Source organism: Lacerta agilis, chromosome 11 (assembly GCF_009819535.1).
Source record: "Lacerta agilis isolate rLacAgi1 chromosome 11, rLacAgi1.pri, whole genome shotgun sequence".
Classification (NCBI taxonomy): domain Eukaryota; kingdom Metazoa; phylum Chordata; class Lepidosauria; order Squamata; family Lacertidae; genus Lacerta; species Lacerta agilis.
The window spans coordinates 8,311,000-8,330,611 of NC_046322.1; the positions used below are offsets into that span (position 1 = coordinate 8,311,000).

Here is a 19,612-nt window from a genome sequence, read left to right on the forward strand (position 1 = left end):
CAATTAACTTTATTGAGGTAACTTAAACAACATGGATGTCCAGGGTTAATACTGTTACAAATCTTCTTTTCATGTAAGTCAGCTTTGTTACAACATAGCAAGGGTACAGACCTTTCCTTCCCTTCCCAAAGCCTAACCTCTCACGAGCTCTCTCCAACCCTCTCACCCTCTAACCCTCTAACCCTGACCAACCGCCCAACTGCCATTCCCCCCTTTTAAAAGGGCGAAAAGCCCCGCCTCCTGCAAGTGAGCCGCCAGTCACATAGAGTGGGTGTTAACTCATAATACGCTGGGCTCCTGACCATACCCAGACTAAGGGATGATCCGTTACACGAGGCGACCCCCCACAAATCAGACATTGTTCAAGGAGGGTCCTCTGCTGCCCAGCGATGCTCCTTACCTGATGAGGTGGCCGATTCGTTTCACAAACTGCCTGTAGCGGGCTCTGTTGAAGGTTTCCAGTCCCACGGCAAGAAGTTCCACTAAAGAGTTTGCAAACGCAAAGACCTTCATCATCTCTTGAGGCGTTGTTTTCTCAGGAACGTAGACGCCTTCGCAACAGATAAAACATATCAGCATTGGCAAAGGTGGCGAGGGGGAGAATTAGCATGTTATTAATAAGTCCTGCTGAAACTGGAATATAGTTCAGACTACGGCAAGTGTGCTGTCATATATATTCCAGCATTTCTTATTTCACCATTTCATTTCACTTTTAATTTGTATACCGCCTTTCTACATGACTACGCACAAGGCAGTTTACAGAAATATACAGCACACCTTATAATAATCTGATCCAATACAAAAAGTCATGATAAAACATAACTTTAAAACAGAACGACCTACATCAAATAAAGTAATATCCAATAACCTATTAGAATATAATAGTACACAGCAAAATTAACTCTCGAAACATCAGCAAATAATAACTAAACTGAAATTCACTCTTAACAATTACAATAAATGATTACTAAACTACGATCAATAAAAATAACTGGAAGTCACCGTGCGTAAAATAACACGATACACGCAAAACCGTGTAAAAGGGTCAAATTGAGAAACGAAGACACACCACTTATAAAATTATTTATAATTTTTTTTAAAAAAATCTTAACCTCTGTATTAGTTATGGGTGCCAGTTCTACTGAACTGGGCTCACTCCTGTTCCCAACCTACTAAGGAGGAACGTAGGAAACTGCCTTGCACAGAGTCCGAATGTTGATTCCTCTCACTTAGTCTACAGTGACTTCCAGCGGCTCCTTCAGGGTTTTGTACAGCGGTTTTTCTCCCCAGGCCTACAAGGAGATGCTGAGGATTGAACCTGCGGCCTTTCCATATACACCAGCTACTTCAGTTGAGAGATTTTACTTTCTCGGGCTCCATGATCACTGCAGATGGTGACAGCAGTCACGAAATTTAAAGACGCCTGCTTCTTGGGAGGAAAGCAATGACAAACCTAGACAGCATCTTAAAAAGCAGAGACATCACCTTGCCGACAAAGATCCGTAGAGTTAAAGCTATGGTTTTCCCAGTAGTGATGTACGGAAGTGAGAGCTGGACCATAAAGAAGGCTGATCGCCGAAGAATTGATGCTTTTGAATTACGGTGCTGGAGGAGACTCTTGAGAGTCCCATGGACTGCAAGAAGATCAAACCTATCCATTCTCAAGGAAATCGGCCCTGAGTGCTCACTAGAAGGACAGATCCTGAAGCTGAGGCTCCAGTACTTTGGCCACCTCATGAGAAGAGAAGACTCCCTGGAAAAGACCCTGATGTTGGGAAAGATGGAGGGCACAAGGAGAAGGGGACGACAGAGGATAAGATGGTTGGACAGTGTTCTCGAAGCGACTGGCATGAGTTTGGCCAAACTGCGGGAGGCAGTGGAGGATAGGGGTGCCTGGCGTGCTCTGGTCCATGGGGTCACGAAGAGTCAGACACGATTGAATGACTGAACAACAACAGCAACACTTCAGTTGACATTCCACACTGTTTCCATACTGCCCGACGCATATCCCTTGGGGGACTTTGCTTACCTTTAGAATCAAACCCGAGGATGTGCTGGAAGAGCTCGTGAAAGGGGAACTGGGACAGAAGCGCAATCAAGTCGTCTTCCAGGAGGAGGACCCAGCTGGTCTCAGAATCTTCGTCCTAGGACAAAAGACACCACCGCATCAAGAGGCGGGCATCTCCCGCTGTCCCGGAAGCGCACAGTGCCATCTTTCTTAAAAGGTACCTCTTCTCCTCCTTCATCCACCAGAGTCCAGTTCCCAGATTCCTGCCCGGATGAGGATGACGCCTTCCGTTCGCTCGGTTTCATGTGGCACATGAACTCCCCTCGATTTCTGCAAATTGCAAAACCCAGCAGGCTGTGAAAACTAGATCACAGAGACCAAAAGAGGAGGGGGGGAGCACATCTTCCCTGCACAGTGCTAAGCAGAATAACACCCCTGGCACCACGGAGAGGAACTGCGGCTCTTTCGTATACTTACTTGGCAGGAGACATAAGCAAAGCAAGGGACTGCATGAAGTGAAAGAGCCCCGAGGGGTTATCCAGAACCCGAATCTGAAAGCAAACAAGAAACTGAATAAGGGTTTAAAAAGAAATAGGTGCTACTCCAACTCAGGTGTCTGGGAAATCAAGATCGAAATGCAAACGATACATCCCATTTATGGAGATGCAGGTGGGGAAACGGTCTCCACAAGAGCTGAGGTGAGATGCTCAAAGGCAGATAAACACAAAACGAGTTCTGAGAGAAGATTAGAATATGCAGGAAAATATGTTGGTGCAGCCCATCCCAGACTGCGCCATTTCAGACCTCAGGTAGAGAGAATTATACTTTAAATGCTCCCTACGATAAAACACACCTGCCTGTGAAAACAAGCGTGTCAAGGGGCAAGGGAAGGCTAAACTGCTTTTCCCTTTTAATAAAAAAAAAGGCCAGCCTTTGCACATTCAAATTTCAAACACGCTGCATTATCATTACATTTCTATAGCGCTCTTTATCCGAGGATCACCCCCCGACAATCTGTAATGCTGTGGCCCTAGAACAAGGGTCAGCAAACTTTTTTAGGAGGGGGCTGGTCCACTATCCCTCAAACCTTGTGGGGGGCTGGACACACCCTCTCGCAAAAGCACCCACCTCCCGAAAGCAACCCCCCTAAAAGGACCTCCCGCCGCCGCCACTCACGCCCCAGCTGACGCCTCGTCGTCCTCTGCCTTGGCCAGGGGTCCGCAGGGTCCAGAGCCCATGCCGCTGGTCTGGGCGGCAGAGGCAGCCTCCCCGCCGCCACCGCTTCCTCCCGCTCGGGTCTTGGCCATACACAGCCACATCAGCGGGAAGGAAGGTGTGTCACCCAGAGGCGTCGGATTGACTGCAGGCACTTCCTGCAGCCAATCCAAAGCCACGCCAGCGTCATGGAAGTCAGTCCCTGCGCGGCGAGGTCTCCGTGCCACGCCGGTTTAGACTGAGCAGGTGGCAGGGTCTGCAAGGTTCGTGGGCCGGATTAACGAGGCTGGTGGGCTGCATCCGGCCCCCGGGCCTTAGTTTGCCAACCCCTGCCCTAGAACGACTGCATTTGTCCTCTTGCCCCCATTTAAAAGGTTTCACTAATCTGCAAAATTTGCAGTTTGGCATTTGCGGTTTGGGGCATTCTTGTGGGGCAAGACCAGGGGTCAGCAAACCTTTTCAGCAGGGGGGCCAGTCCACCGTCCCTCAGACCTTGGGGGGGGCAGACTATATTTTGAAAGGAAAATATGAACTAATTCCTATGCCTCACAAATAACCCAGAGATGTATTTTAAATAAAAGCACACATTCCACTCATGTAAAAACACGCTGATTCCCGGACCGTCCACGGGCCGGAATGAGAAGGCGATTGGGCCGGATCCAGCCCCGAGGCCTTAGTTTGCCTCCCCATGGGCAAGACCTCCCACACCTGCCTCCTAAAGTGCAACTGCCCAAGAGACAGCGAAATATGGGACCCCAGCACATCCCTGTAAGAAGTAAAGATTAAATATCCACACCTGAATGAAAGGAACAGCCCACTTGCTGACTCCGGCTGGGCAGCGGAGGATGTGGTTTAAGAGGAAAATGTGGTCCCCTGGACAGCCAACCTTTTGCAAGACGGACACCTGGAGCGACAGGAGACAATTTTAAAGGCAGTTAAGGGAGGCAAGAGATGCAAGTGGTGCTGTGGTCTAAACTACAGAGCCTAGGGCTTGCCGATCGGAAGGTCGGTGGTTTGAATCCCTGCGACGGGGGGAGTTCCCTTTGCTCGGTCCCAGCTCCTGCCCACCTAGCAGTTCGAAAGCACGTCAAAGTGCAAGTAAATAGGTACCACTCCGGCGGGAAGGTAAACGGCGTTTCCGTGCGCTGCTCTGTGTTTTCCAGAAGCGGCTTAGTCATGCTGGCCATATGACCCAGAAGCCAGTAAAGCGAGATGAGCACCGCAACCCCAGAGTCGTCCGCGAGTGGAACTAATGATCAGGGGTCCCTTTATCCTTAAGGGAGGGAAGGACTGCAAAGCCACAGTTAAGATGGATCTCTTAAAACAGAAGCATACTGAAAGGCATGGTCCCTCTTCAAAGTTCCCCAGACCCTCTTCTCCTTGCATTGCTATTCTTGACTTCCTTTAGCGAGGTCAATTGGGGGACAGTATAGATATAAAAGGATTGCCCCGGCACCAGATTTAGCATGGATCTGACTCCCTCTGCTTCTCACCAGCCTCTGCAGCCAGGAGAGCACGTCGCTCTCAAACTGAGGATCCTCGACAACCCTGCGTGTGAAACTGAAGAGGACGCTGATGCATTCCTTCAAGGGACCCACGTCCAAGGAAACATTTTCAGCCTGTTTAAGAACTGCAAACGAGGAGAGAAGAAAAAGGGTTAAGCGGCCTCACAGTTGGGGTGAAATAATGCAGAGTACTGGGCCTCTGCTAGGAAGCATGCGCTGGGTTCGAAACCTTGCCAAGCCACGAGGAGGCCTGCACCAAGTTGCCGCCTCTTAGTGATGGACTGATTTCATTTATGTTCCAGCTTTTCTCCACAAAGCTCACGGTGGGCCACACGGTTTTTCCCCTCTTCGTTTAATCCCCACCATAACCTTATGAGGTTGGTTAGGGTAAGGCTAGAGAGGGGTGTAGCCGAGGCAGGCCAGCCAGATGGGCGGGGTACAAATAATAAAATTGTTTAAATTGTTACAAGGACACCCAGTGAGCTTCGTGGCCAAGTGGGGATCTGAACCCTGGTCTCCCAGGTCCTGGTCTGACTCTGGTGGTTGTATTCCCCCCCCCCCACAAAATAGTTTATTTATACACTGTTTAACAAAGATATACAATAGATATTACAACTACAAATCACAATAAAAGCTTTACCAAAAAGAAACCATTAACAGTTATTGTCATCATTTTGTTTGGTTATTGTTCCACTCCTTTCTGAATTATTACATGAAGATCTATATTAATTTGAATGATATTAACCGAACATATCATTTCATCAATCCATATATACACAAAAGAGAGAGAGAAAAACAAAAAATAGACAAACAATCAAATATCCTCACCTCCCACCCTCCCCCAAAAACAACCTAAAAAAGGGGGGGAATCAGAAATTAAGAGTGAAAAACAGTATCAACCAAAAAGCTCAACCCTTTCGACTTCCTGTCAGGCCCAAATGTAAAACTCACTCAAACGTAAAACTCACTCTTACTTATGAGTGTGTATCAACATATCTCCATATCTTTATATAACTCTTTGTTTCACTACCATATCAACCAGTGCCCCAAACTCTGGTGGTTGTAAAGGGGTGGGAATGGGATAACTGTAACCCCTTTGGGGGATCTGGGGGCAGATGCAAATTAATGATGTAAATAGTCGCACCTTCCGAAACAGATTACGTTCGAGAACCAAGGTACGACTGCAGTCCTCCTCCTTGGCTGGAGAGAGCATGCAATTTCAGGGTTGTGCACGCACACAGATGCTCTCAGCAGCCACACACCACTGCCCATGGGCCCAGAGCATGAGAAGCTGCCAAACAGGAAACCCCCCCCCTCCATTTTCACAAAGGGGTTCTACGTCAACACCCCAATACGTATGCCACAGCCCCTTCTCTCACACACTGTGTGGATAGTGGGAGGGCAGGGCGAGAAAAAATAGCCCCACGAACCCGCCGTGCATTGCCAGAACGTACAAGCGGGTAGTATGAACCTCAAGCACGTCAAATGAGCAAATGCACAATTTATGCAGGTTGCAGAACGGGAGCGGAATTCTTCCGCTTTCCACACACGGCGTCCCTGATACTCCCTGCCCCTGGGGAGTTAATTGGAATATAACTCGGATACACGCACCTGGTGGCGGCGGCTGCTGCTGCTGCTGCTGAATACCCACAGACCTCAGCGAGGAAGAGCAGCTGAGAAGCCTGTAGATGTACGACTCCACCTGCAGGCGGGACAACACAGACGTGTACAAGTGCAAGGCCAGGGTCTGGTGCACGTGCTCAGCCTGGGCTTCGAAGAGCCTCTTCAGGTCTCCCAAAGCGCCTTCGTTCATCTCGACCGTCTGGTAGCGATGGTGGCCGGACACTTTGCACTGATCAGCACAGACGCCCTGCAAAGGGACGCAATAAAGTTGCATGTTCAAAATGAGGAGTTAAGGCCGGGGCGGGGGCGGGGGGGGGGTCCTTTTAATAATTCTATTAAGTTAAGCCACCTTGTTGCACAATTCGATCTTCCAACGTGACTTTTTTAATGTATTGTGGCATTTTGGGTATCAAAGTTTTTACTGATGATGACGGTTGCAACTGCTGAGAGTGAATTTCTGTGCAATTATTTGTTGATATTCCGAGAGTTAATTTTGTTGTGCGCTATTATATTCTAATGAATCATTACATATTACTTTATTTGATAAGTTAAGAACCCTAATTTTTTTATTATTAATTTATTTGTACCGGATCAGTTTGCTAGGTGTGGAGGACTCCCTGGTCCTGAATGGGGTAACCGTGCCCCTGAAGGACCAGGTGCGCGGCCTGGGAGTCATTTTGGACTCACTGCTGTCCATGGAGGCGCAGGATAATTCTGTGTCCAGGGCAGCTGTTTACTAGCTCCATCTGGTACGCAGGCTGATACCCTATCTGCCCACGGTCTGTCTCGCCAGAGCGGTGCATGCTCTAGTTATCTCTCGCTTGCGCTCTACGTGGGGCTACCTTTGAAGGTGACCCGGAAACTGCAATTAATCCAGAATGCGGCAGCTAGACTGGTGACTGGGAGTGGCCGCTGGGACCACATAACACCGGTCCTGAGAGATCTACATTGGCCCCCAGTATGTTTCCGAGCACAATTCAAAGTGTTGGTGCTGACCTTTAAAGCCCTAAACGGCCTCAGTCCTGTATACCTGAAGGAGCGTCTCCACCCCCATCGTTCAGCCCGGACACTGAGATCCAGCGCCGAGGGCCTTCTGGTGGTTCCCTCACTGCAAGAAGCAAAGCTACAGGGAACCAGGCAGAGGGCCTTCTCTGTGGTGGCGCCCACCCTGTGGAACGCCCTCCCATCAGGAGTTAGAGAGATAGCCAACTACCAGACATTTAGAGGACATCTGAAGGCAGCCCTGTTTAAGGAAGCTTTTAATGTGTGATATTTTAATGTATTTGATTTTTGTTGGAAGCCGCCCAGAGTGGCTGGGGAAATGCAGCCAGATGGGCGGGGTAGAAATAATAATAATAATAATAATTATTATTATTATTATTAAGATGTGCAGCCTTGTATATTTTGTTGTTTTCGCAGCTTGCGAACCGCCCTGTGTATAACAATATAAAAAGGCGAAGTACTAATTAAAAGAAACAGAAAGCTCCAAAAATTCGGTATCTGAGTGTGGGCACTCCTGAGCCAATCGAAGACATTCCTTAAAAGCGTGTGGTACAGCCCTCTCAGGGCGCTCATTCAGGAGCCCATGCCGGAAGCATTTCCACAAGTCAAGAGGTGTTCCCTCGAGGATGAAAGCTATGGAAAAACTCCAGTCTAGGAGGCTAAGTAACAAGGCATATTAGGCCTCAATATTTCTTGGGATGAGAAATTCAAACAAGCAAATTCCCCCACACCACTAATTCCTGCATTCTGAAATAGCTGCATTTTATAATAATAAAAATAATAATTTATTTATATGCCACCCATCTGACTGGGTTGCCACAGCCACTCTGAGCGGCTTCCAGCAAATTAAACACATTTATTTAACAGGGTTTATATCCTGCCTTTCTCTCCAGGGAGCTCACACACAGTTCTGGCCCTCCTCATTTAACTAAACACCAGAACAACAACCCTGTGAGGTTGGCTAGGCTGACAGGCAGCAACTGGACCAGTTAGTCTGACACTCTAACCCAGTGTTTCCCAAACTTGGGTCTCCAGCTTTTTGGAGGGGAGTACAACTCCCATCATCCATTGCTAGGAGAACCAGTGGTCAGCTTGGTTGGGAACCGTAGTCCAAAAACAGCTGGAGACCCAAGTTTGGGAAACACTGCTGTAAAAAGGTAAGAAAAGGTAAAGGACCCCTGCATGGTTAAGTCCAGTCAAAGGCGACTATGGGGTTGCGGCGCTCATCTCGCTTTCAGAGCCGACATTTGTCCACAGACAGCTTTCCGGGTCGTGTGGCCAGCATGACTAAACCGCTTCTGGCACAACAGGACACCGTGACAGAAACCAGAGCGCACGGAAACGCCGTTTACCTTCCTGCCGCAGCAGTACCTATTTATCTACTTGCACTGGTGTGCTTTCGAACTGCTAGGTGGGCAGGAGCAGGGACCGAGCAATGGGAGCTCACTCCATCGTGGGGATTTGAACCGCCAACCTTCTGATCGGCAAGCCCAAGAGGCTCAGTGGTTTAGACAACAGAGCCACCCGCGTCCCATGCCACTAACCACTACGCCACGATGCATCTCTTATTTTTTTGTAAAATGTTACGTCTTCGGAGGGCTGAACCACCTGATTTTCCGCGAACGTACGGACCGGTTTTTAGAAACATGCTTCGGTTACTCCACCTGGATGGGCTGCTGCTCATCCTTGAAAGTCCACAGCCGGCTCCTGGCACTCTGGCAATCCAAGGCAATCGTTTGCAGCTCCGCCTCGGCGAGGAGCAGCTGCTTGCGGCATCGCCAGTAGTTCAGCAGCAGCTCAAAGAACTCGTGCCTGTCCTGATGCGCCACGGCCCCAAACTCTTCCATGTAGGCGTCGACGTTCTCCAGCCAGGAGCAGGGCTCAAAGACCTTCAGCTGCTCTCGGGTGAAAGGCAACAGCTCCAGCTCTGCCGGGATCTCGGGGTACAGCCTCTCCTTCGGTTTGATGGGAGCAACCGCCGCCGCCAGCCTCTCCCTGAACAGCTCCAGCGGGAGATCCGGGTAGAGCATTTTGGGGGCGGACTTCTGAACCTGCTCTCCGACTTCTTTGCTGGGGACACAGGTGGCGGGAAGAACCTCTTCCGAAGGACGGGAAACAGACTGTTTGTCACTGCGTACGGTCTCCGTCTCTGGGCCCTGCGCATTCCCCAGCAAAGAAGGCGTGCAAGGAGCATTGCTTTCTGACAGGTCGCAGGGTGCCGTTTCCCGGGCGACTGATTCGGCGAGGCTCTGAGGACTGGCTGTGGTTCCCCCGATACTTTTCTCCTCCTGCAAAGCTCTGCCTGCAAATTCTTCCACCTGGATCGGGGGCTCCGATGGGGCAGTTTCTGGAGATCCTTCATTTTCTACAGTTACTGCACTTGGTGGGACATCGCAGGCACCCTTTACGTTTTCTCTCTCTTTGACTTTGGCACAGATCCCGGGCTCTGCAAGGCGTTCTCCCTGGGTGTCGCAGGACTGAGGCGGCTCTTCTCCATCTCTAACAGAATCTGGAAGAGACAGCTGGGAGGAGACTCTCTCCTCCTCTTCACTTTTTTTCTTTTTTTCCTAGTGGAAAGAATTGGGGGTGGTGAGAGAGAGAGAGCAACACTGAAGAATGAGATTTGAGGAACAAGAGACTCATAGTAACATAAGATGGTCCTTTATGGGGAGTAAGGCCATTGATCCGTCTAGCTCAGCAATGTCTACACTGACTGGTAGCAACTAGTCCCTGTCACACCTAGATATGCTCTACATTGAAGGAGTAGCTTGATCACACACACAGATACAGATAGATAGATAGATAGATAGATAGATAGACAGACAGACAGACAGATAGATAGATAGATAGATATCCTGATCTACAGGCCCAGAGGAGGGCTCATAGGAGTGACTGGGTGCAGGGATACCAAAAAAGAATGCCAAAAACACTAGTGATCGGTATACCTCAAGGAGCGTCTCCACCCCATCGTTCAGCTCGGACACTGAGGTCCAGCACCGAAGGCCTTCTGGCGGTTCCCTCACTGCGAGAAGCGAGGTTACAGGGAACCAGGCAGAGGGCCTTCTCAGTAGTGGCTCCCGCCCTGTGGAACACCCACCCACCAGATGTCAAGGAAATAAATCACTATCTGACTTTTAGAAGACATCTGAATGCAGTCCTGTTTAGGTTAGTTTTAATGTTTGATGTTTTATCAAGTTTTTAATATTCTGTTGGGAGCCGCCCAGAATGGCTGGGGAAACCAAGCCAGATGGGCAGGATACAAATAATAAATTATTTATTTATTTATTTATTTATTTATTTATTTATTTATTTATTTATTTATTTATTATTATTATTATTATTATTATTAATTATTCTCTATTAAAGAAGGTGTAGACATAGCAAAACAGCCTGCCAGTTCTCCTAGCTTTTGCAGCCAGGAGCTGCCTTGTCTGCACCTAAGCAAATATTTATACATTCTTTATACACCAAAGAAGCATACATCATTTCACCTAACTAAATGAGGGCGTAGGTGCCAAATACCCAAACCTTGCAGGTAGCTCCCCTTTTCTGAGCTCAGAGCTCAGCACCTCAAGCCCCACAGGTATGGGTAACACCAAAGCAATACAATTAGCCTATATCAAAGCCAGCGAATATAAACATATATGAGCTCACTGCTACAACTATTACCAACCTACCCCTTTTAATTTGGTACAGCTTTAAATTGATGTTTTATTTAGAGTGTTTCGCCGCTTTAGAGTCTATCGCCTGTGTGCGTTCCCCTGCTGCAATCTGCTCTTTCATTGCTTGTTAGAGCTGGGTTGTGTGTGTGTGTGTGTGTGTTTGTGTGTTCCGAGTCTTGTCGTATTTTTAATGTTTTTACTGCAAGCCACCTTGAAGCTGTTGTGACAGGCGAGGTAGAAACACCAGCAACGAACAACCTCCCACCCGTTTCTCGCAGAAGTGTTTGGCTTGCCACATCATGGAACACTTCCCCAACTAATGAAAGCGGGGGGAGATGAGGAAACTAAAACGCTGAACGCGAGCCAAGAGCCGAAGGAAATGCCCATGTGAGAGTCACGTTATTCCCAAGACTCGAGGTTAACTAATGCCACAGATTCAGTTTTCGCCAAACTGGTACCCTGCTGGTACAGTGGCTGGGGCTGATGGGAGAACAGCCCAAAACATCTGCAAGATACCAGCTTGGCAAAGGATGCCACAGATCACGCTGCCTCTGACAGTCATATATGAGCATATCTGACCTCGTTTTTTTTTTTTTCTTTTTTCTTTTCCAGCAGCAAAATAACACTTATCCACAAAGGCCAGGAGGAGAAGCCTCAAAAGGCAGCCGTAGCATTTCAACACAAAATCCAGGGTGTGTCCATCAGATTCCTAAGGATTTGGGCTCCCTTGTCCATTTGAGCAACAATTAAGTTTCTAGCCCCCATGACTGCAGGCGGATGCTTATGAAAGCTAAGGGGCTTTTATTCCTCTCTGACAACACAAATTAGCCATCGAGTCCCACCGATCCCTTTTCCTCTTTCTTTTGCTGAAGCTGCTTTCACAGAGGGCTTGGAGTATAGAATAGAAATAGAAATACTTTATTTATATAGAATAGTGGAGCAAGCAAGGCAGAATGTGCACTGGCCACAACGACGCAGAGAGATTCAGAGGCAGCAGAGAGAAAAGGAGACAGAGAGAGAAGAGGCAGGAATATGAAAATACAGTGGTGCCCCGCTAGACGAAAATAATTCATTCTGCGAAAATTTTCGTCTAGCGGGTTTTTCGTCTTGCGGAGCGGCAATGACAGCCGCGCTCTGCAAAACGAAAAAAAAAAAAAGACGAAAATTTTTCGTCTTGCGAGGCAGCCCCATAGACTTTTTCGTCTTGCGGGGCAGCCTTCCGCTAGACGAATGCCTTCGTCTAGCGAGTTTTTCGTCTTGCGAGGCATTCGTCTAGCGGGGTACCACTGTATTAGAAGCCAGGAGCTTCTAAGCCTCACTTCCGACTGTAGGTGTGTTCGCCCGTTACATGCAACACATGTAAAATCTGCACCTGTGTACACAGTCACTGAACTGAATCAAATCAACAAGCATAAGCTCCTTCATACATAAAGGTAAAGGGAACCCTGACCATTAGGTCCAATCGTGTCCGACTCTGTGGTTGCGGCGCTCATCTCGCTTTATTGGCTGAGGGAGCCAGCGTACAGCTTCCGGGTCATGTGGCCAGCATGACTAAACCGCTTCTGGCAAACGAGAGCAGCGCACGGCAACGCCGTTTACCTTCCCGCCGGAGCGGTACTTATTTATCTACTTGCACTTTGGCGTGCTTTCGAACTGCTAGGTTGGCAGGAGCTGAGACCGAGCAACAGGAGTTCACTCCGTCATGGGGATTCGAACCGCTGACCTTCTGATCGACAAGCCCTAGGCTCTGTGGTTTAACCCACAGCGCCACCCATGTCCCTCCTTCGTACATACTCTTGTATGTAGAGACAGCTTGCAGCTGGGTTTGGTATACCAGTAATGTGTGAACAAGCCTTCTCCCTCTTAGGCATCTGTGAACCATTTCAAAGCCCACCAGCAGAACGCTAAACCCTGACTTGGATCCCAAACTCCTCCAAATGCCTTTGTTCTTTTCTGACACTTTTGTCTGCACTTTGTGTATTCACCGGCTTTGCCTCAAAACCCGCCCGCCCCCTTCAATCTCCTTCCCCAAGTGAAAGCGAATGTCCAAGCCCATGCATTTAACTGCCTCCTCCATCCTTCCCTCAGCTTTGTGGTTTCTCGACGCCGCCAACACTTAAATGGTTGCCGTCTTGCAGAGCTGCAAACCGACTTCTCTGCTTACGAAACTCCATGAAATGCCACGCATGAGCAGCACCAACTTAGTGCTAGAACTTCCACTTAATCCATCGATAAACAAACGCTTCCCGGATACAAAGAATGGCATTGCAATCCTGCGTTGCAGCATGTTTTGGATAGTGTTGATATTGGGTCATAAAAACTTTGACCCAAGTAGTGCTGCTGGCCGGCACTGCAATCAATCACCTTTACGATCGTCTCCGACATCAATGGCGCCCAGGCACACTTCTGCTTCGCCCTTAGCGTTCTCCAGTTGCAGAGTTAAGCACAGCGTCACGATGGCTTTTTAGGTCTGCTTCTCCGTGGCGTCGTGAAATAACTTGACAGACGCCAGTGCTACTAAACTAAACTAGACTTTATTTAGTAGCACACACACACAAGTCCTCCAGACTTGAGCTGCATGCTTGCAGCAAACTAACATACAGCAGTAACACAAAACAATAAGGCAGAATGAATGCAGAGAAGGGGAAAGTGAAACCAAACCTCCCCTTTTCTAGACAAAGGAAAAGTGCCCGTATTACAGTGGGCAAGGCTAAACTCCCAGGATCAGAACGCCTCTTGCATTATTAACTCTAAGATGTCCAGAAAACCTGACACCCCCTCTTGTTCGCAATCCTGGGTAGACATATATACATTTCATTCAACATTTAACCCATCACAGAAAACTTCGTGTTTCTGGAAACTCAAGGGCTTTGTGAATCCATCGGCAAGATTCATTTCGCTAGGACAATATTTCAGCTTGACCACATTTGTCCTAACGCTCTCATGCACATTTTTGAACCGAATATCCAGATGTTTGGTTCGAGCGTTGAATTGGCCGGATTCAGCCAGCTTCAGGCATGGCTGGTTATCCTCCCATATGGTGATGGGTAGGTAACACTTCTCACACACTTCTTGCACTAGGCACCTGTAGAATTCAAGCTCTCGACACATTTCTGAAAGAGCACTGAACTCTGCCTCAGTGGATGACAGAGCAATTAAACTCTGCTTTTTTGACCTCCAGCCAATTACCGAACCTCCAAATTTTACCACCATTCCAGAAATTGACTTCCTGTCTGAGCCGCAAGCCCAATCAGCATCCACCCAACATTGGAGCTGTTCATCACACTGGGCTTTGCTGCCTCTCGGCTCAGCAGATTTACCAGACCTGACCTGTCGCCCTCAAAACCCGGAGGAGGTAGCATATAAATTTCCTCCTGCAGCGGTGCATTTAAGTAGGCGACATCAATATCAAAATGAGCAGCTTCTGCGCCTCTCTGCGCTGCTACAGCAAGAAGCAATCTCATTGTTTCACTACGGGATGTGGGTGCATAGACTTGTGAGTAATGCACTCCTGGCCTCTGACTGAAACCTCTTGCCACCAATCTAGCCTTATATTGTGGCTCTCCACTTGCAGTGGGTTTCAATCTATAGACCCAGCGACAGCTCACAGCTTGCTGTCCAGCTGGCAAAGTGGTCAGCGTGAAAACTCCAAGAGATTTCATGGCACTAAGTTCTTTCTCCATTGCTTGTTGCCACTTGCTGGATTCTGCCTGAGGTAATCTCTGCACCTCAGCGAAACTTTCCGGTTCGCAGTGAGCAAAACCAGCCCAAACATTAGTGGCTTGGAACCTGTCAGGAGGTTTCCCCTTTGTAGTGCGCTTGGAACGCCGTGGCACCACCGGTGACTCGCCCCCTGACCCAGACGTGCTAGACTCAGCCTGGGAGTCCCTGGCGCCTGGTGAACCACCAAGCGACCTACTGCGCTTGCTATGTCCCCCTGGACTGGGCTTCCCAGTTGGGGACCTTGGAGATCTACCTCGCTTGCCTCTCCTAGTTACTTCTGGAGATGTGGGTGCACTCCTTGGTTCTGTCTTCACCTGTCTCTTTGGGATTGCCCCCTCTGACACTGCACCCTGGTCGTGTTCGGGAATGCGGCCCGAAACACCAGCAGGTTGACCACCTTCTGCACCACTGGCAGGTGTAACTGGTTGATCTTCATAATCAAGATCGCTGAACGGATCTATGAGCACCTCAGGATTTCCATGAATCCTTTTCCAGCCTTGCTGCTCACAAAACTCAGCGCTCCTGCTGATTATGACTCGTGAACGATCGCCATTTGGGAAAGCAAATCTCCAGGCTTTCGAACCTGTCTCGTAGCCACAGAAAATCAACTTTTGCGATCTTGGACTGCCCTTTCTACGTAAATGTCTGGGAATAAGAACCCAAGCTTCTGCCCCGAAAGTCCGAAAATAGTGGACCTTGGGCTTCTTTCCATAGAGTAGAAAATAGGGCGTGGTCCCTATCACGGAACTGTATGTCCTGTTAAGAGTGTGGCAGACAGTTCTCCAGGCTTCAGCCCAATAGCATCTTGGCAAGCCTGAATCAAACAAGAGAGCATCTACTGCCTCCTGCATTGTTCTATTCCTCCTCTCAGAAACACCATTCTCTTGAGGAGAATAAGGAGCAGTTTTTCTATGCTTGATACCTTTGGCACGAAAGAAATCCTGCAGCTTAGATGCAGTAAATTCTGTGCCTCGGTCTGTCTGAAACGCTTTCACGCGGGTTCCAAATTCCACCTCTACTGCTTTCACCCATTCTATAATCTCCTTCGCTGTTTGCCCCTTGTCTTTGAGCGTGAAAATCCAACCTGCTCGACTAAAATCATCAGTGAGACAAAGAACATAGCGAGAATTACCCATGCTTGGCACCCCCATCGGACCACAGAGATCCGCATGCACAAGCTCGAAAGCTTGCTTGGTCACCCTATCAGACGATGGGTAGCTGCAAGAATGCACTTTGGCTCTTTTACAAGCTCTACAGTCTAGAAACTTGGAGCACTCCTTCATTTTACAACCATCAGTGCACTCTACCTGTTTGCGCACATATTTCCAATTCACGTGCGAGAATCTGCGATGCCATAAATGCAAACACTGATCATGCGTGGGTAAGTTGGCATACTGAGCTTGAGTCTCCTCAGAGATGCCATTACTTGTTTCAGCACCCTGCGCCCTCTCTGTGGCGCTGTTGTCAGTTTCCAGCATATACACCCCATCATGGCCTTTCACCTGGACCAATTGTTTCCCATCTTTGGAGATGGTGCATACCTGGTTCCCAAAACTGACTAGATAACCTGCATTATCTAAAGCTGAAACAGAAAGTAAACCAAATTTCATACCATCTAAAACATACACATCAATATCATCATTAAGACAAGGCATGAACATAACACCAGTTTTGGTAACAGGTCTTGTGGTTGAATCAGCCAGAGTGACTGCAGTTGCATCTTGGATCGGCCTGCAGTTCCGCAACTGGCTGCTAGGTGGCGCTAGATGTCTCCCCGCACCACTGTCTATTAACCAACGCAGCTTGGGGGTAGCAACTGTCTTTCCAACCAAGGCATATGCAGCTGCTTTGCAGTGGGCTCCAGCCCCTCCTCTGCTTGCTCTGGAAGGTCCTCTTCTCCCACGACGTGGTCTTCCTTTCATCTCCCGGTTGCCATGGAAACCATCTTTGAAGTCAGCCTGATCGCAGTCTGCCTGAAGATGGTTATCAGAATTGCACAGATAACAGCGCTTAGCTGCAAAAGCTTTAACAGAGCTCTCAGCGTTTTCTCCACTCCTGGGCTTAGGCAAAAAGCAACCCCCCTTAACAGCTTTCCCTTTCTCTCTCTGCCTCCGGTCCTGTTCGTCCTGCAGCCTCCCAGTAACATAGTCCAGATTCAACTGGCTTGCAGGCATGGACTCCAGCGTTAGGGAAAGAGTCTCATAACTGGGGTCTAGTGAGCTCAAAAGGATATAGACCTTTTGTTCCTCTGAAAAAGGAACATTCAGCTGTCTCAACTTGTTGAAGAGTGCCAGCATTTTGGCCACATGTTGACGCACACAGCCTCCTTCTTGCAAACGTAACTCAAACAGCTGTCTAGTTGTATGAAGTTTGGCACCAGCTGACGTTCTTTGAAACACACGCTTAAGACACTCCCAAATTTGGTGGGCATTAGTGGCAGCGTCTATGTGCACCATCAGCTCTTCCTCTATGCCCATGACTATGTGAGCAGTAGCCCTCTGGTCTTTCTTAAGTGCTGCAGCAGCTTCAGCAGCAGGGGCTTGAACTGGTGGGCTCTGAGTACAAGTCCAAAGATCTTTAGCAATCAGAAATATCTCCATTTTCTTGGCCCAATCTTGCCAATTCCTCCCATCCAACCTTGGAAAGGGTGGCACGAAACTCTCATGGGACTGCGCCATCTCCCCCCTGGGGCTTGAGGTAACTCACGTGGCTGCAAACTCAGCACTCGCCTCTCAGCTCCCAGCTCCGGAAAACGGCTTCTCTTCACCAGCGAGGTTTCCCTGCTTTGTGCCTCAAAAGCATGGCACAAAACAGTCCTCCAGCTGGGCTATCGGCTGCCGGCCCCGCAGACATGCAGACCTCCCGTCCTGGCAATCAATCTCCTCAGGACGCCTCGCCATCAAAGCGTAGCTTCTTGGCAATAAAGCAATTAAGCCATTAACCCATAACCTGTTTTGGATAGTGTTGATATTGGGTCATAAAAACTTTGACCCAAGTAGTGCTGCTGGCCGGCACTGCAATCAATCACCTTTACGATCGTCTCCGACATCAATGGCGCCCAGGCACACTTCTGCTTCGCCCTTAGCGTTCTCCAGTTGCAGAGTTAAGCACAGCGTCACGATGGCTTTTTAGGTCTGCTTCTCCGTGGCGTCGTGAAATAACTTGACAGACGCCAGTGCTACTAAACTAAACTAGACTTTATTTAGTAGCACACACACACAAGTCCTCCAGACTTGAGCTGCATGCTTGCAGCAAACTAACATACAGCAGTAACACAAAACAATAAGGCAGAATGAATGCAGAGAAGGGGAAAGTGAAACCAAACCTCCCCTTTTCTAGACAAAGGAAAAGTGCCCGTATTACAGTGGGCAAGGCTAAACTCCCAGGATCAGAACGCCTCTTGCATTATTAACTCTAAGATGTCCAGAAAACCTGACACAGCAGCAGCATCTGATTACATCTCCATGGCCATCATGGGTTGCCAGAGTAAAATTCCACAAATGTGGACAGAACGTAAAAACTGCTTTGCTAGAAGACCATAGCCTAGCCTTTTGTTTCAAACACTGGCCAGCTAGACGTTTCAAAGCCCTCGCAAGGATGGCAAGATGGAGCCTCCCTATCAAGGAGCAGCTCTACCTGGGAGTGAGCCTCAGTGGCTGCTCCCCTCAAGAAGAAGAAGAAGAAGAAGAAGAAGAAGAGTTTGGATTTGATATCCCGCTTTATCACTACCCGAAGGAGTCTCAAAGCGGCTAACAATCTCCTTTCCCTTCCTCCCCCACAACAAACACTCTGTGAAGTGAGTGGGGCTGAGAGACTTCAAAGAAGTGTGACTAACCCAAGGTCACCCAGCAGCTGCATGTGGAGGAGCGGAGACGCGAACCCGGTTCACCAGATTACGAGTCTACCGCTCTCAACCACTACACCACACTGGCTTACCTGTGAGAAGCCTCAGTGGAGCCTCCCTGCTAGGGGGCAGTCTACCTGTAAGGTGCCTTAATGGCACCTTAAGGGGCAGTTTTGCTTGTCAACTGCCTAAATGGAGCCTCCTTGCCTAAAGACAGTCTACCTGCAGAATAACTAAATGAAGCCTCCCTGTGTAGAGAATGAGCCTACCTGTGGGCCACCTGAATTGAGAGCTCCCTCACCCCACTTGCTGAGAGGCAGTCTACCTCTGTTATACCTACAAAGAGCCTCCCTACCAAGAAGCAGTCTGCCTGTGAGCCGCCTGAATGGAACTTGCTTGCTGGCAGGCAGTCTACTTGCTGACAGGCATAGTTGAGAGGCAGCCAACGGAATACCTAAATGGAGCCTCCAGTATTTTTTCCCCTTTTTTATTTTTTATTAAAGACTTTCTTGATTTACAAAAGTGTGTGCAATGTCTCTCTCGTATTTTTTCCATGTAACGTTTATACAAATCAGATTTGGTTGTTGAGACATTAGGGAGGGAAGGGGGAAAGAGGTGGGTGGGATGGGTGAGGTGGGGTGGGATGGGATGGGTGAGGTGGGGTGGGGTGACGATCTTTCTATTTTCCTTAATATATCTAGGGTTTGGTGTCAGCATTGTTTGTGTAGGTTCTCTGTTGTTCGCTTGTGTTCCTTTGGCGGTGAGAGAGGTCGGGGTTGGTGGGTGTTTTGGATCAGGTTAGCCATATTGATTTTTATGCTGTCAATAGATTTTTGTCATTGTCTTGTTGGGCTGTGTGTGTGATGAAGGGGAGCCATACTGGGGTGAAGGTGTCTTCTTCCATTTGTCCCCGTGTCAGTCTCAGGTTACTGGTTAGTTTTTCTAGTAGGGCTGTTTCCCATACTACTTGGTACCATTAGTCCTTGTCAGGAGCCTCCAGTATTGAGAAACAGACCACTTGTCAGCTTTT

General features: G+C 48.6%; 1 protein-coding gene across 1 annotated transcript in view; it reads right to left on the reverse strand.

Annotated features, from left to right (window-relative positions):
* EPG5 (ectopic P-granules autophagy protein 5 homolog) overlaps positions 1-19,612 on the reverse strand; it is a 75,349-nt gene that overhangs the window by 54,925 nt on the left and 812 nt on the right. The window contains exons 2-9 of the mRNA XM_033163774.1: positions 9,018-9,920; positions 6,340-6,598; positions 4,717-4,853; positions 4,020-4,127; positions 2,486-2,559; positions 2,230-2,338; positions 2,030-2,144; positions 401-551 (exon numbers count right to left, since the gene is read on the reverse strand). Coding sequence (XP_033019665.1) covers positions 401-551; positions 2,030-2,144; positions 2,230-2,338; positions 2,486-2,559; positions 4,020-4,127; positions 4,717-4,853; positions 6,340-6,598; positions 9,018-9,920 — 1,856 coding nt within the window. The remainder of the gene's footprint in view (positions 1-400; positions 552-2,029; positions 2,145-2,229; positions 2,339-2,485; positions 2,560-4,019; positions 4,128-4,716; positions 4,854-6,339; positions 6,599-9,017; positions 9,921-19,612) is intronic.